The 17321-nt window shown below is 38.7% G+C and overlaps 1 protein-coding gene across 1 annotated transcript in view; it reads right to left on the bottom strand.

The window, feature by feature from the left end:
- AK5 (adenylate kinase 5) overlaps window positions 1-17321 on the bottom strand; it is a 99642-nt gene that overhangs the window by 41330 nt on the left and 40991 nt on the right. The window contains exons 7-8 of the mRNA XM_049808586.1: window positions 6923-7013; window positions 243-319 (exon numbers count right to left, since the gene is read on the bottom strand). Coding sequence (XP_049664543.1) covers window positions 243-319; window positions 6923-7013 — 168 coding nt within the window. The remainder of the gene's footprint in view (window positions 1-242; window positions 320-6922; window positions 7014-17321) is intronic.

Below are 17321 nucleotides of genomic sequence, written 5' to 3'. Positions count from 1 at the left end.
GATGAAATTCAGCAATGTACAGTAATGGAAGATATGGGCTCTTAATAGCACGATAATATTCATTCTTTTCTCATAACTAGAAAGCAACCTCTGTGTATCATGAATTTACTTATATTGCACTTAAAAAGCCCTTTAGCTTAGGTACCCTTTAAGTTGCACCACCTTGTTCAGAGAAATGGTATAGCACAGTATGTACATAAACTAGAAAACTGTCTAGAGAGAGGCCATATGTATATAGTTACCTGGTCTTCAAAGTCAAATTCTGTATAAACAGTATCTCCAGAATCCATAATCAGACTGCAATCAAGTTCATTTGGCCCTAAAATAGGAAAGAAAATTAGACTTTAGAAATGGATTGGAAATTTTCACTTTATGTGATGGAACACTGTAATATTTCCAATTGTCTGTATGTATGCAAAAACTGTGATCCAAGGAACCATTCAGATGTGCTAGAGTACCCAGGTGAATGGTATTCCATTAGCAGAGCCTTCAAAGCATCCATAAAATCTACCATGAATCGTAATAAGGAATGGTTATACTAGATGGTGAATCGTTTCAGTTAGATTGCAAATTTATTGGGCAGGGTGTTCTGTGTGCTATGACTTGCAATTGTAAAATTGCCACAGGGATCTTGGCTCAGGGGAGGATACAAACCAAGTTTAGGAAAGAGAAAGGAAGTACTAATTGGTGATTAGCAGATAAGGATCCTGGAGTGATTCTGATAGGGGGGACCAAAGCAGTAAGCTTCCAGCAGCAAGTCCCCATTTCTATCCTATCCCACCCCTTTCCAAGGCAACAGAGTGGCTTCGTCACTTCTCCCTGTCATTTTCCTGTGGCACAATCAGCAAGTCATGCAGCCTCTTGCCTTTAGGATGACAAAATTCTGTTGCTGAGAAGACTTGACCTGGTTGAGCTTTACAGTTTAACTTCAGCTGAACTGCTGAAGTGCATGATAACAGAAATTGGGCTTGGTATTTCAAGAAGTCATGTAGGGGGGTAGTCATTGCTAAACCAGAACGGGAGGATAAACCACTAATCATCTTTATATATAAACATAGGAAGGGTGTAGCATGGACATCATATATTCTGGCACTATCGCCCCATTCAGATTATCTCGCTCCAGGGCAATGCAGAAGGAAACAGTCTCCTGTGCCTTCCAGATGGTGCAGCTCTAAACCAAATCATGCACGTATTCAACACACATTAAAATGTCAATAGGCGTGTGACTAGAGGAGAAATTTTTTACAGCACTATTAAAATGAGAGTAACAAAAATACTTCAATGACACACAGAGATACAAAAATTGTAACTGGACAAGAGCCGCAGGTGAGTCCAATCACTATCTTCATGTGGGGAGCAACAGGTAACACCAGGGGAAGCATAAGATGTGCTTTGGTTTTGCCCTCATGTCCCCAGTCAGACAAGATCACTGATGAGGAAGAGAATACAACTCCCTCACCTCCTGGGTTACAGGTGTCTATACCTGGTATGATGTTCCTGCAAGCACTGGCATTGAGGATACATAGTTTTAAGACTATTGCTGACCTGGAGCTGTTTTCTCACCATTAGAGATGTTTGTATGGGTGGCTGTCTGTAACAAGCACTATCAATAACAGATTTTGCAGTTCAATTTGTGCCAGATGCATTTATGTATTATCTGCTTTTTGTTTGCTTTTAAAGTTTACGTAGTAATGATCTATGTAGGTGGTGAACTAAACATTATTAAGAGAGAGAACAGAGGAGAGGAACTAGATGTCATGATGACTAGAACCAAAACTGCTTGGTAGAGATGATGATTCCGGGGTGCCTTAGTTTGCAATCCATGCTACAATTGCTGCCAAATTAATCTTTGATGCAACTCTTTGGACTACATAAGAGATACCAGGGAAAGACTTTAGTCTACCATCTGCTGGTGTTTTTGTTCCCCCCTCCTCCCCCACAATGATGTTCATGTATACTTTATCAGATTGCTATAAAAAAAATAACAGAAAGGGATTATACTCTTGCTACTGTAGAATGTCATGTGTGTACATGCAGCAAGTTCTCTGGCATATACACTTTACGGTCTTTTGAAAATACCTGTCTGTAAAAGATATATGCAACCAAATAGATTTACAAGTGCTGAGAGAACTTTAAATTTTTTATTTATTTTACACAGCTGACATCTCATTCTTAACATTGTGTCATTGTTGGTAATATAATTTAACCAAGCCTCAGTTGTCACCAGCACTGGCCTACCTTGATACATCAAATGACTTTTAAAGGCACTTCTGTGCAAGTGTTGGATTAACTGTCACTTAACTACCAAGAGCAGTATGTATCCTTAGCTAGAAACATTAATATGAAATATGGTGCTGCAAACTTAAATGTAAAGGTAAGGCTGAAAATGAATATTCATGCATAATGTATCTTAAGTGATAAAAGCCATAATGGTTATACAATTTCAATATGGTCAAGCATCTTAAGGCCTTTTTTCTTGAACTAGGAAACCAGTTTCCTTGGGGAAGCAGATCTCCTTTCAGGGTACATTCAGGGAAGGTCAGGAAAATAAAAAATACGTGTCTTTTCTTTCTTGGTCCAATGAAAACTAACAAAACCCATAACCTTCTATCACTGAACGGTATACAGACTTCTCTATCCTTCTCAAATTGCCTAAAGACAAACCTACCAGAAATGAATTGAAGCAAATGGCTACTCCCAGGACAAGATAAAGTAATGAGGGGACATACAAGAGTACTTGTGATATCCCTGGTGCAGTATGAATAAGCATGAGTAGCTTGTTATCCTCTAGCTCAGTGTATTATTGGAGGGAGCATATTTGTCTGAGTTTGGACTAGATCTTGCTAAAGCAGGTCTTCTAGGGGAGGATGACAGGGTCACTAATTCCTAGTACACGTGGCAGCAGAAGCATACCATACCAGATAGCCGCTTTGCAAGGGACTGGGAGTCAGTAATCCTGGTGGTAGGCAAAGCTACTGACAAGGCTAAAGCCAAGGGGAGAGTGTTAGAGTGGGTAATTCACTCAGCTCAGGTTTTCTAATCTCAAGTTTCAATCAGCAACATTTTATGTAAAACTTGTGGCAATGTTCAGCTATCAAAGGAGAAACACAAAATGTTGGCTTAAGGAAAAGAGGAGGATTGGTTAAAGCATCTGGAAGCAAACATGCCCTGCTGCTTTCAATGAGTCTGCAGGCTGCACATCTTGTGCTCTGACAACAAAACAGCTGACCATAAGTAAGTTCCATTGCCTTTTCTGAGTAAGTTGTATTGGTTTTCCTTTGATAAGCGGGTCTTACAGGCTGAATTGTCCTACTTCCTTTTGAAGGGATGCCCCATTCCACCAGATTAATCTCAGCTCTTGGCTAACTTAGGGCCTTGGTGTGCTTGTATGAACCTATTGCAAATGATCTGAGTAACTGTACCAATTTCAGAAGGGGAAACTCAGCAGTTAAAAAATAATTAAGAAAGTGCATGAAAGCTCTACTGCCATGGAGAAATAGCTTGCAAGCACCTGATCTCAAAAGGTACTCCTATAACTTAAAATATGCCTCCTCAAGTTCAGTGCATGCATAAAGTTGAGCTAAGGGAAACCTGGTCATTTTCATGTGCCCCATGTTTTCCATAGGGAAAAAACAGAAAGGATTTTATTAGGTACAGTACTGCACAATTAAAAAAATAAATCAGTTGGAAGTTTTTATTAAATCCCTGTTAACTGAGTAATCGGCTCTCCAGGGAGGAGCAGGCTGCTGAAAAAGGAAACAGCAGATCAGCTAGAATGCACTCCTTTTTGTTACTAGGCTTTGTATCTCAACACTGAAGGAACCCAAGAGGATCCAATGACACAGCACTGAGGGATGAGTTGAATTAATGGTGGGCTGCAGTTGTACAAGGGTGTGCTGACAGGAGCTACCCCTGCCAGGTCTGATAGTCAGGGAGAATGACTCCCCTGCCCCCAGAGGGGTGCGGGGCTGTGCTCAGTTGCTTCCTTCACTGTGAGGCTGTACTTTTAAATTTTATGCTGTATTTTATGTATTGTTTGTTGCTCCTAAGCTGAATTGCACAGGATTGGTCGTGGAAAGCTGAGAGGGTATGGCTGTTACGGGCAGGTGTGTGATTCCTACCACAGAAACGCACCCCAGAAACCCAGGGGCATCATGGCTGTAAATGTCTCTGGTCCTATAAAACATTTCAGTGTTCTGAGCCTGTGTGTGTGTCACTTTCTCTAGGACTTTCATCCACTAAGGATGAAAGCATGTTCATCCTTAAGTTTTCACGAATGCAAATGTCAAGCACTGCTTTTTCACAGTTCTCTAAATTCATTTATACAATGAAACTAAATTGTACTGATCTGTCTAAATTTATCCGCAATTGATTTAACTTCCCATTACAAGGTAGCTATGCCCCCTCGTGTGAGTTAATTAAGTCTGCTCCATGGACCATTTCTGTTTTGGCAAATCAGTTGTTGTATTTCCAATCCTTGCTTAAATCCGTTACTTATTTCAAATCCTGGTAGAAAATCTATTCAGTACGGTTCATTGGCTCAAATATGCCCATACTCTTATTTTAACAACTATAGTATCTGCACTGTTCAACACTGACTGTCATAAAAGTCATCTAAGACTATCCTGTGAAACATGTTACTTCTCTTAATAGCATGTTTAAGCTTAATAAAATAAAAATGTCTTTTTATGTTATGGAACATGCTCTGAAGCACCCTCTAATAACTCAGTTAATACATGTTGCATAGAAGCACTTGGGCAAGACAAATGCTTAGAAGATAAATCTCAAGTGGAATATAATAGAAATAATTTACTGAAGGACTGATTAGCATTAGAATGATTACATTTTAATTTTGTTCTCAGTAAGATGCTTCTAATACTAATTTTATTGCAACCTATTGAGTTTCATGACAGGTTGTTGCTCTTAGCAACAGTCTTAATATGTCATAGAAGGCAACAATGAGAAAATTGTATTTTAATCTATAAAAATATTCAGTTTTCTTTCAGCATATACTGTTATGCAGTTGATTACAACTGGATTTTACAGGTATAACATATGAATTAGATTGATGTGGAGGCATGAAAATATTAGAAATACTATGTTTACATTAGCCACCAGGAACCAAAATAGATTGCAATATCACTAATAAGATTAAAAGACAAAAAGTGAGATCAAGGCAATGCTGGAATTGCGACTCCCTAGAAATTAAATATCTCATCTCATAGGATCTCTAGAAATTCTACTTTGAATGTCCTTACTATTACTGGTGCTCAGGTTAGGCACCAATTAGTTGACTGTGGCATGGCTTCTAATAAAGCTCATAGCTCTCCAATTATTTTGGTGAGGAATTTATTAAGTAGATCACACTTTCAAGAAACTGACTGGAATTCATGCAGAATCACAACCAATTTGTGCAAAATGTTTAGCTTTTCTCAATCTGTTTGTCAGAGGTAGCACCTTTATGCCACTTCTTTCCTCTTCTTGCTATTCAGTACGTAGCTCATTTAATTAGGAATCCACAGGTAATTATCAGTACAATGCTATACAGCGGGAATGCCATTTTAGGTTTGGAATCAATCTCTTGCCTCTAGGAATTAGGTTAAGTACAAAAGAGGTAAGCCTGCCACTTAATGGAGAAAGCTAGTCTATTCTTGCGTGCATCTTACCTCAAAGCTGACCACTAGAAACCTGGGTTTTTTTTAGCTAATCCACTTTTTATCATTCTCTCCCCTTAACCCTAGTGTGCCCCCTTCCCCCTGCCCCAGCCCTGATAATTCATCTTTATCTAATTTTGAACATTATCAAAAATAGCCTTATGGGTGGGTTTTACAGACTAGCTAGCGAACCCCCTACCCCCTTTCAAATCTTCAAAATATGACCTAATCTCTCTGTCTGAAGCACTGCTCTTTCCAAATGTCTTGCTAGTAGAAAAAAAATAATCCTCCTTTGTCAAAAAGAGATAATGGATGTATTGCTTCTACTAGACTTCATTGTGCTTCATCAATTCCTTCTTCCTTGGCAGTCCCCAAATGATTGTTCACAATTACAAATAACTGAAGCTACCCAGACTGCCAATTTATTGCAGATGAGTTTTCCCTTGAACAGAGGAGAGATCAAATACACAATTTTCTCTACTATACATACCTAATCTTTGTTTTAATAAAGCTAGTAAATTTTACAGGAAAATATTTCACCTAGAATTTTCTTTTTGTGTGCTGTTTCACAGGATGTTTATGACCTCATCTACCTATATAACCCTCACAGTCTACTGAGAAGGCAGCCAGGGATGCCATCTGTAAAAAGAAAAAGTTATGAAGTTTCCAAGGAACGTTTTCCTGTTCCCCTCAAGCAAAATATTTCTGACACATTATGGATTTTCAGTGCTTTGATTTTAAGCTTCAATTCTTTTGCAGGCCTTTGTCCCTCAAAGGCTTCTTCTTTGAAGACATTCAGACCTCAGTAAGCACAAATGAAAAATAAATAAATAACCCCCTGCCCACACCTGACTTATATTCGCACACAGTTTCAGAATTAGTACCAGTTATTAGGGAGGAAGTATGATCGTTAGTCTCATAGGACTGGTTTTCTGGTCAACACTGAGGTATCATCTGGAACTGAAACAGATAGCTGACAACTGGCATTGATCAATTTATAAAGTTTTTGTATTAATAATATAGTTCTTTAGTGGACTATCCATAGTATTTTAAGCTGAGTTTGTAGATAAACAAGATGTTAGGGGGGTTGTATGAAGTTCCCAAGTGTAAAGAGATTTTTTTTTTTGCCCTTGTTTGTGCAATGTTTGAGGTCGGTCAAGACTTTGCTACAGTACATACATCCATAATTGAGGAATATGAAAAAGGCATCCCACCAGTGTCAAAAGTGGTATAAAAAATGTGGTTCTTTAAATCTTACATTAACTCACCTGCTGCAGCCTCTTTGTTTGCAAATAGTTTATTGTCAACTGCTGAACTTATGTCAAAGAATACCTCTTCCTCGTCTCTGTCTGCGTCAAACTATTAAAAAAAAAAAAAAAAGTTGGCAATCAGACACTGCTTACTCTGTGGCTGAACATCAACATGTAATGTGACTTTTCACCCCAAGCCCTCTTGATAGGAACCTTTCTATTTTTTCTGTGTGCGGTCCATTGCTTTAAGGTATGAATCATTTTGACTTAAAACTAAACTAATTTTGTAAACCATTTTGCCTATTTTTAATAGCTGGTCAGAAACAGAAGATACAGTAAAATTGACTTGCTCTCAGAGAATGAAGTTTCAAAGCAGAAAGTAAAATTAGTAATGCATATTACTTTTTCCACCACTGGATGGTTGAAAAAAATGACAGCATAGAGACCAGAAATGTGATTACTTTATTGTCACTTCTTTTCAGACATTAGCATAATTAACTATTTAATTTGCAAGTGAAATTTTTTCAGCAACTTCTCAATTGCCTGAAACCAATCTTTGTGACATGGATGATTTCTTCAGGTAGTTCAGAAAAATTCTTAGGAAAAAGTAAAGTATTTTTGAAAGTCCCCTATTATATGGGAAAGAAAGCTTTCTTTGCTTTTGCACTAGCAGATAGTGTATTGTCTCAGTGATAAATTAATAAAATCAGGAAAGCAAAGCTCCTTCAGAATGGCAAATAATCAATTTCTTACCATTTTAAACTGTTTTCATTTATTCTATCTTTTGCCTGAATTCTGATACTGATTCTCCCAAGTTTTTTTTCAGCTCTGTCTGACAGGTTCTTTTTATGGCCAGGTTCTTTTTATGACATGCTTGACAGGGGGGTTGTGTTTTTTCTTGTATTTATCAAGCTTCGCTCATTTAGATCATCACTTATTGAGGCTTTGTTTGAAAAAAAAAACCTGGACATTTTATTACTGTTGCTGTGGATTTCTTTTATTTCTTGAATCGAGGCCAGGTACATTACTCTAGGAAAAGGGAATACTGCAACCTTAAGTTACAGGAGCAAGCAAATAACGGTCACATCAGATGGCTGTCATTCAGTGCATGCCCCCATCTAAGAGTCGCTATCTTCAATCATTCTGTATCTTCAGTGTAGTATGTTTTAGGATGCAGAATGAACCCCAGGGCAAAAAGAATTACATTAGTGATTGCAAGCTCATGAACTTCAGTGGGCTCTTTCTTCCAAGTCCAAGACTGTTGAGCACCTTCTCATATGTCTCAATACCTGCCTGTCTCATGGTAAAAATAACAGGCAGGGAAAAGCCATGGAGAGAGAAGTTCAAACGCTGCTAGGAACTTTGCTGCAGAAGCTAATGTTTACAGAGATTAAGTTGTTCTCCAAATATCTATCTCGGAATATAGCATGATACTTATTGAGTTAGAGAGACGCTGAATTGCTTGTCTAACACCCACCGTTGCAAAATCAGTATCACTCTTTTCATTATGCCTTATGATGACTTATGTATTATCTGTATTACTTAAGCTGTTCTGTCACTGGTAATGAAATTTGCTTTCTTATGGAATTTTCCATTAGCACCTCAAGATAAACTCAGAGGCAAATATCAGTCCAAGAATAATTATTTAGGGTGGCAGATGTCAGAAATAGTTCAAAAATAGGGAAAGAACATCAAAGGGACAAAGAATGATTCTACAAACTGGGTCTGTGTGAACAAAAGAAAATGGAAGCTTGTGGGAGGCCAGAATAACCTAGAGAGGCAACCATTGTAGAAAGTTTGCTGCCAACAAGCTTAAGTCTCAACACCTGTCCGAGTGCTCAAATCAAAATTGGTATTAGTCCCAATTTAAATCTTTAAGGTCTTAAATATTTAGCTTTATGCTTACATCAGCCCTAGAGCTGAAGCTTCATTTCCATCATAGATGAGCCTACTATAATTATCAATACATGGAGTTTTCTGACTGGTTCTTAAAATGTAGTTTCTGACTCTGACCCTGAGGACCACTCAGAAGTTCATCCTGTGATGCAGCACAGTTGTCCATCTGTCTGGGCAGACATTTATCTATTCTTGAGGAATTCTTTTGCCATTCAGTGTTAATCAATACTCAAAGCATTATTTTTTTATTTATAAAGCAGAAATTTGTTTGTGTTTGCCAATTAGAAGGATTACGTCTTAACTTGTATCAAAACTGAGGCTTGTGGAAGAACAGGTCTTAAAGGAAGTTGTTGGGCAATTTATTATCCATGCACAAAGAGCACCTTTGGAATCTCCTTGTTGATGAAAAAAGAGTATTGATCTCTGTGAATTATTCTGCGCTAGTTTGTCTCCAAGCAAGTGTGGGAATATGATTTTCTTGCATCGCTTCTCAGCAAAAAATGTACGTGTTTCATTAGATATGCTAGTGTATTGGGTTTGTGTGTCAAGGTTTTGGTAGCAGGGGGGCTACAGGGGTGGCTTCTGTGAGAAGCTGCTGGAAGCTTCCCCTATGTCTGACAGAGCCAATACCAGCCGTCTCCAAGACTGACCCACTGCTGGCCAAGGCCAAGCCCATCAGCAACAGTGGTAGTGCCTCTGGGATAACAGATTTAAGAAGGGGAAAAAAATGTTGCTGGGCCTCAAACTGCAGCTGGAGAGAGGAGTGAGGATGTGTAAGACAAACAGCCCTGCAGACCCCCAGGTCAGTGCAGAAGGAGGGGAGGAGATGCTCCAGGTGCTGGAGCAGAGATTCCCCTGCAACCCGTGGGGAAGACCATGGTGAGGCAGGCTGTCCACCTACAGTCCATGGAGGTCCATGGTGGAGCAGATCTCCACCTGCAGCCCGTGGAGGACCCCATGCCGGAGCAGGTGGGTTCCCGAAGGAGGCTGTGACCCTGTGGGAAGCCCGCACTGGATCAGGCTCCTGGCAGGACCTGTGGACTCGTGGAGAGAAGAGCCCACAGAGCAGGTTTTCTGGCAGGACTTGTGCCCCTGCAGGAGACCCACACTGGAGCAGTGTGCTCCTGAAGGACTGTGCTCCGTGGAAGGGACCCATGCTGGAGCAGTTTGTGAAGAACTGCACCCTGTGGGAAGGACTCACATTGGAGAAGTTCGTGGAGGACTGTCTCCCGTGGGAGGGACTCCACGGTGGGGCAGGGCAAGGGTGTTGAGGAGTCCTGCCCCTGAGGAGGAAGGAGCAGCAGAGACAACCTGTGATTGAACTGATTGTAACCCCCATTCCCTGTCCCCCTGTGCTGCTGAGGTGGGGGTGTAGGTAGAGAATTTGGGAGTGAAGCTGTGCCTGGGAAGAAGGGAGGGGTGGGAGGAAGGTGTTTTGAGATTTGGTTTTATTTCTCATTACCCTACTCTGGTTTGATTGGCAATAAATTAAGTTAATTTTCCCCAAGTCAAGTCTGTTTTGCCCGTGACAGTAATTGGTGAGTGATCGCTCCCTGTCCTTACCTTGACCCATGAGCCCTTTGTTATATTTTCTCTCATCTGTCCAGCTGAGGGGGGGGGGAGTGATAGAGTGGCTGTGTGGTGCTTAGTTGCTGGCTGGGGTTAAACCATGACAGCTAGGGAAGACATATCATATAACGTGATGTTTGTGGGTGTGTGTACGAATAAAACCCAGTACACTGTAATCAGGTTGTGTCTGATTATTACCGTGTAGGTCATGCCACACTTGGAGAGATGACAGGCTTGCTTTCTCATTAGTAGCACTCCTCTGAATAATCCAGTTTACCACAGAAAAAACACATGATCAATCTCAAAACGGTCTAAAGGTTCCAAGAACTTGAAACATCAACTTCCCCCATTCAAAGAACACCAGCTGTGCTTCAATACTCTGAAATATCTGGGCTTTGTAATGAAAGCCTATATTGTCACCCAAAGAAAACCAATTATTTGAAGCTTGCACATAGACTCAGTTTTCCCCTCACAAAATGAGAATTGTAATACACTGAGCCACAGGAAGGCAAGGTAGCTTTCACAGAGAAATTATTTTTGAAAGAAACTAAGTAACCGTTTGAGTTCTGGACTTCATTGAATTGCTAAACATTTTAAAATTAAATCCTTTGGTAATTATTTGAGGCTTGAATAAAATATAAAAGGTACTCAACCCTATTCACAAACAGCAGTAAAACTCGTATTTTTAGCAGAACACGTGTAAATCAATACGTTGCTTTTCCTACTGAAAACAAATCCCTACTTGCTGCAAAACATAGCTCTTAGCAACTGAATTATCTACTGGTATCTTTATGGATGGCTCAGCTTAATTATAGTCAAGGCCTATGTTTTATAGAAATATAATTTTATTAAACATGCCACTGAAAGTATTTGCAATATGCAAGACGCATTAACTGTATTGTTATCTGAATTGATATAATCTCTACCAGTGATGCAGGAAGAAGCAAAGTACTCTTCCCTGTGAGATCAATGGAGTTTGAGGTCTGAACTCACTCTACAGTGCTTCCCTCAATGAGGCACTAATGTTTTTTTTTTTTTGTACCTTACTATCTCTGTTTCGCTGGGGCAGGAAAACCTCTGAGCCAGGAAAGGTTTCACAAACCTTTCTGAAGTACATTTTGGGGGCTATGCTTGGTAAGAAACTAGTAAAGTCCTTCCTCTGCCCAACACATACACGTGGAAGCTGCAAGAAAGCAATCTCCATGTCACTTCTGAGTGGTCCTGCTTCCATGATTTACCTCTCTGTGATGAAGGAAAGTACAAGAGGCTTTTTCTACCTTCTCTCTCCTCAGTCAGTTCAATAATGGTGTTTCTGTGGGAGGAAGAGGTAATACAGCATCACTTGGGAGGATGTGAATTTACTGCACCCACACAGTGTGGTTACACCACACCACACGCTGTTCTGCTCCCACCTGGTTCGGGGGAACACATGCCAAGGATTAAAGCAGGGACAAGAACAGATCTCTGAAGCCTTCAAGGTTTCTTTTTAGTTGAGTTTTTGCTTTGCTCTGACATCATGATTTAGTAAAGAAATTACTAGTAGAAGTCATGTACCTCAGTATATATTGATTTTATTTTATTTTTAATAAATGATGACTGGCATAATGATGAATTTTCTGGAAAGTTTATCCCTGTTTCACATGAGCATTGTTGAATTGGGGGATTTGATGCTGGCACAGTGTTATACATAAAAATAATGAAAAATATTTTCTAGACCTTCTGCGTTGTAAATCATTTTTCCAGGGAAAGCAGGTTGTACTTGCTGCTCTGAGAGAGAAAATTATTAGTGTTTCTAAATAAGCACCCAACAAATCCCAGCCAACAGATGGACCTTCACAGAAAAATTGTCCAAGTTGTTGAATATGGCGATTCTCACTGGTCAATGATGATAAATGGAGATTTGGCACTACCATGAATTGAGTTAAAGAAAAAAGTGCACAGCTCTTTCTTGACGTCTATCAAGGGGCAAGCATCAAGGAAACTGCAGTTAACTAGAATTTTGGGTGAGGGTGAAGTCATTCAGCCTGGCACTGCCTGCTACAGACTGATTCATCCCCAGTGACACTGCTGGTCTTTGCAGGTGGTTTATCCAAAATAACAGCCCCCAAAATAGGGGGAGATCATAATAGACTTTTAAATTGGAGTACAGGATAACTAAAACTAGAAAAAAATCTGGTTACAGCAGACGCACAGGGAATTCTTGTTGGTGCACTTTGCAGTAAAGTTAGAAATGGAGAAAGCATAAAAAAACCCCAAGCAAACGGGTGTAGTTAAATAGCATTTGCAACAGTAGATGAAAATGTCCTCTGTTTTAGAATATGATGCATGTCAATGAAAAGAAAATAACCCATAAAATTAAAATAACAAAATTGGGCCGCAAAATCAAACAAGATTACAGAATTGGATGATGAATTCTCTATTTGCTCTCTTTGCAGGCAAAGACTCCAAAAATAACTGCAACTCATAGATGTCTGAGTGTTTTCTCAGTCATTGAAACATATGTTACTTGAACAAATGCCCCAAATACCATACATTTAAAGGCATAGGTAATCTGATTATCAGACCATTTACTGCAAGGAAGATGGTATTCATATGTGCTCTTTTGACCTCTTGGTCTTGCCTCAGTAGGAACTTATTTGTCACTGGTCTTCAAGCACAGGAGTGAGTACAGAGTGCTAAGCCTCTGATCATTGCAGTCAATGCTGATCAGGAAAAGAAAAAAAGAGTTGGTTTGAGTTGTTCTTTTAAGGCATATCCTCAGGTGTGGACCCTTCTGTGGTGTTTGACTGATCTTGGGCTGTGGAAAATAGGCCATCAGACCTCCAGTCACATAAATAGGATAGGCGATTTTTTTTCTCAGACAAAGTAACTTCTGAAGGGAGATTTATAGTGAACAATTAAGTGAACAGGAGTTGGGTTGTGCTGCTTAGTCAGAGGGTCTAATTAGATGGCTTACATTCAGCATTCTTGTTCATACAAGTAATAACATAACATCATGGTGTTTGGCGCAGGGGCAATAGCTCCTGGATGCTCAGTGCAGTGATAGTATCCACAGCTGATAAACTGGAGGGATTTCCAGATGAGCTATGAGAATGATTACTTGACTGCCATTTCTAATAAGGGAAGAATTAGGGCTGAGATCAGAGAAGGCTGAAAAATGAATCCGTTTCCTGTACTTTTCCAAGGGAAAGAGAAATTTTATAAGTCATTATATCCAGCAGGCAAAACTTTAAGATGCAAGGATGAAGAGCAAGTGAGACAAATTCAGAATTGAAGCAAGTCGCAAAATTTATTCTGATGCCAGTTTCATTACTGCTTAATTAATCATAATTGGCAATGGATTCCCTATGGTTTGAAAATTTTAAAGATTGTTCCTAGAAAGAAAAATACTAATAGATTCAAATTCAAATAGGAATTAATTCAGGAAAGTCTGCAGTCTAAAAATTGCTCTACATAGCCATAGCTGTCATTTCTAGCTTTATAATCCATTAACCAGCTATACGTGGAAGTGAAACACAATCATTTTTTTAGGAAGTGGACAAATCATCCATATATTATTACCTGCAATGGAAGAATAACTTCTTTTTAAACAAAAAAAAAGAGGGTAAGCCACAAAAAAGAGAACATGGCTTCTTGTGTCACAGTTATCCTATGCTTTTAAAAGAGATACCTAGTTTAGAAGTCAGATTGTACCACTGTCCTTGAAGTGATGCTATTTTTGGTTGAAAGGTTGACAATCCTTTAGGTAGTAACATGAAGAGACTCATAAGATTGAGCAAGTTACAATGATTTTCAGGTGGCAGTGGCTACAACCGTGACAAGAAGAACTCGCTATTTTTATTCAGACTGATTTAGGAAGGGGTTTACTCCTGAAGGAGTGAAAACAAATAAGAACCAGTTTTATTTTATCCTTGGTAATACTAGAAGGTAAAGTGTGACACACACTCAAGTGTATGGGTGCTGGTTTACAGTTTTCAGACACCCACACAGAAATCCCTTTATTACTGTTGTTCCATCCCTAGTTTGCTTCTCTTAATAATTACAAGGTAATTGACTTGTCCAGTTACTTCTAGAGAACTGTGGAAAAAGTTAAAGAAAAAAAATCAGCAACAAGGGAAAATAGTATAGAAATATGTGAGGAAAAATAAATAAGGTAGGATAATAACCATTGGGAAGGGAGGACAGGAAAAAAGGGTTGAAGCCTTGTATAGGAAAAAATAATAAGCAGAGGAATTGAGGAAGGAAGCTGCAATGTGCAGACCGGGAGCTCAGGGAACGTTTCCCTATTATAAAGTACTTTTAACAATACTCTTTAAAAAAAAAAACAAAAAAACAACAAAAAAACCACAAACAAAAAAATCTCCAAAACACCACAAAATTGGGGAAGGGGACATAGGGGATAGATATTTCTCTGTAATCCATTCTCTAGTTCTAATACTTTCTTTCTTTTACATCAAATACTCTGAAAACTCAGTTTAATTTTTTATATGATATTGTATCACGTACAGAAGAAAAACTACAATTGAAATTACACTAGAGCTTACCAGTGATTTATAAAAAATTATGCAATTAGAAGAGGTCAGAAATTGCTATCACACAGAAATTTAGAAAAGAAACTGAATTGGAGATTTTATCACCATTATTAAAATCCTAAGGAATACTCTGGGTTATCTAAAATAAACTACTTAACACCTTATTTTTTTTACCACAGGAGTTCCACAGAGCATTAATAAATCATTGCAGAGTCCTGATACTTCTATCATTGGAGTGTCTCGAGTTCCATTTGTCATCCGAGTGTCTATTGCCATGAGTGCTACTTGTAAACAAGCATGAGGCTGAACGTTCACCAGCCCTGAGTGGAGCTGACAGTTCTGTAGGGGCTGCTGCTAGCTTTTGTACATCCCAACTCATTTACTCAAAATAGGTGCAATTTGAAGCCACTAATTGTGTAATTTTTTAACACATTAGGTGCATAGACAGAATCTAGTATGGTAAGAAAAAATTAAAATTAAAACAATAAATTCAAATAACATTTTCCAGTAACATTAGTGAGAACTGAAATGACCCCCAAAAAGAGTAAATACAGAGTTATAACAAAAACTATCAGCTAATTTAAGTGCCTTATACCACAAAATGTGAAAACACAAACATGCACACCCATGCACACAGATAAATCAAACCTGCTCTGATCCTCTAGAAACAAAGAGATGGACCCTGAATAGATTTAGGGATTTTGTTATAGCTGATATGAAATACAAAAATTGTGTCAGATTCTGGCCCATTCCCACATTAGTACAAAAGAGGATATCTTGGGACACTTGTTCGATTGCTAATCATCTCCCTTTTCTATTAATTTGGCAGTACATAAACAATGCAATTACCACAAAAGAGAGGCTTTGGGTGTTTTAGTTCTTAAAGTGATTTTCTGTTATTTCATGCTAAACTCAAGAATTTAGTGCCATGGCACACAAGTGTGAAGATGTTCTGGCAGTTTAATTTCCTTCACAGTAAAACTCTGTTAAGCCAGCATCCATACTTGTAATATGGAACAGTATGACACCAAGTAAATGGTATGTCTTATCTGAAGAAACAATTAACAGTAAGCAGGAGTAATAGTCTGTCTTTGTAGGTTTATGTGGAGTAATAGCTTTTGATAGGCAGAAAGATGGAGAAGTTCTATCTTTATGCTGTGATCATGTTGAGCAACACCCTGACTTATAGCAGTTTTCAGCTGTTAAAAATGAGCGCCTCGGGCAATGTGGTGGCAAGAGCTGATGGGAAAGACACCATGCAATTACAGGCCCTTGTAGAGCAGAAAATGGGCAAATTGAAGGAGAGCTAGATTTGACTGGGGATGAGAGGAGAGATCAATAATTTGGTGGCATGGTAGGTAGAAAATCAATGAACTGAGGGGAAAGCAATTACTTGTTTGGTAGGGAAGCTGATGGAGGCAGAGAGTGATGCCACAGAGTGGTTTTGGAACATACATACTTTTCATAACACTAAGATGCAAAGCCTTTCTGTCTGAGCACATATTTAAGAGCACTGGCTTGTTAATTTTTTTCCCCAATAAGGATATTCATCTGGATAGCTGGTGACTGTTATGTGGAAAGCAAATATATTGCTGTTTTATTTCTGAAATCATTTTTGCATCATGTTTTCCATTTCCTCAGAGGGGCTCTGAGCTTCGAATAGGCATTGTGCTCCACTATATTTGTATCTCTCTAACTTTTTTAAGCTGAAGTTAATTTAACATAGTCAGTAATAAGCAATTCAAAATGTTTCAGCCATTTCTCTACACTACTATAACCCCCACAATAAATATTCTATTTCTCTCTGAAGCTGTCATCATGAATTAGAACTGAATTAGGCAGCATATGCATTAGTTCACATAGTACTTAAGGGACAGAATTTGCATGTGTTTGTTCTGGGTTATCTGACTTGTTGACCTCTAGAAGTAACTTTTCAAGCCATAAATACAGCCAACACCTCTACATATAAACTCTCCATGCATATTCTCTTTGCAAATGATTGAAAAGTGCACCTTAACATGCACCTTGACATGTATTACATCTATCCATCAACTTCTATAGCAAAGTCAACTATACTAATTGTTTTTGAAGATCAATTAAAAACAAAGACATGCTTTAGTATATGCACATACAGAGACCTTTTCTACCTTGAAAGCACAAACATTTACTTTTTCTTGTTTTAAAAAATATGCATTCTACTGTTTGAGTAATTTTCACTATCTGTTTACTTTTTAAAGGAAATTGCCTTTAAAGAGGCAAATGGTATTACAAAGAACCAGAACAGTGGTGTCAAGCATCAAGACAGATCACTGCTGAGAGCTTGAATGGAAAACTGAATTACAATCTGAGTTAGGAGATGCTCCATCATTTATTTGTTACTCTGTTCCTGTAGAACCCAGGAAAACATTCAGCCTGAGGGA

The sequence above is a fragment of the Accipiter gentilis genome, chromosome 8, assembly GCF_929443795.1.
Source record: "Accipiter gentilis chromosome 8, bAccGen1.1, whole genome shotgun sequence".
Lineage (NCBI taxonomy): Eukaryota > Metazoa > Chordata > Aves > Accipitriformes > Accipitridae > Astur > Astur gentilis.
This window is presented reverse-complemented; position numbering and strand designations above follow the sequence as displayed.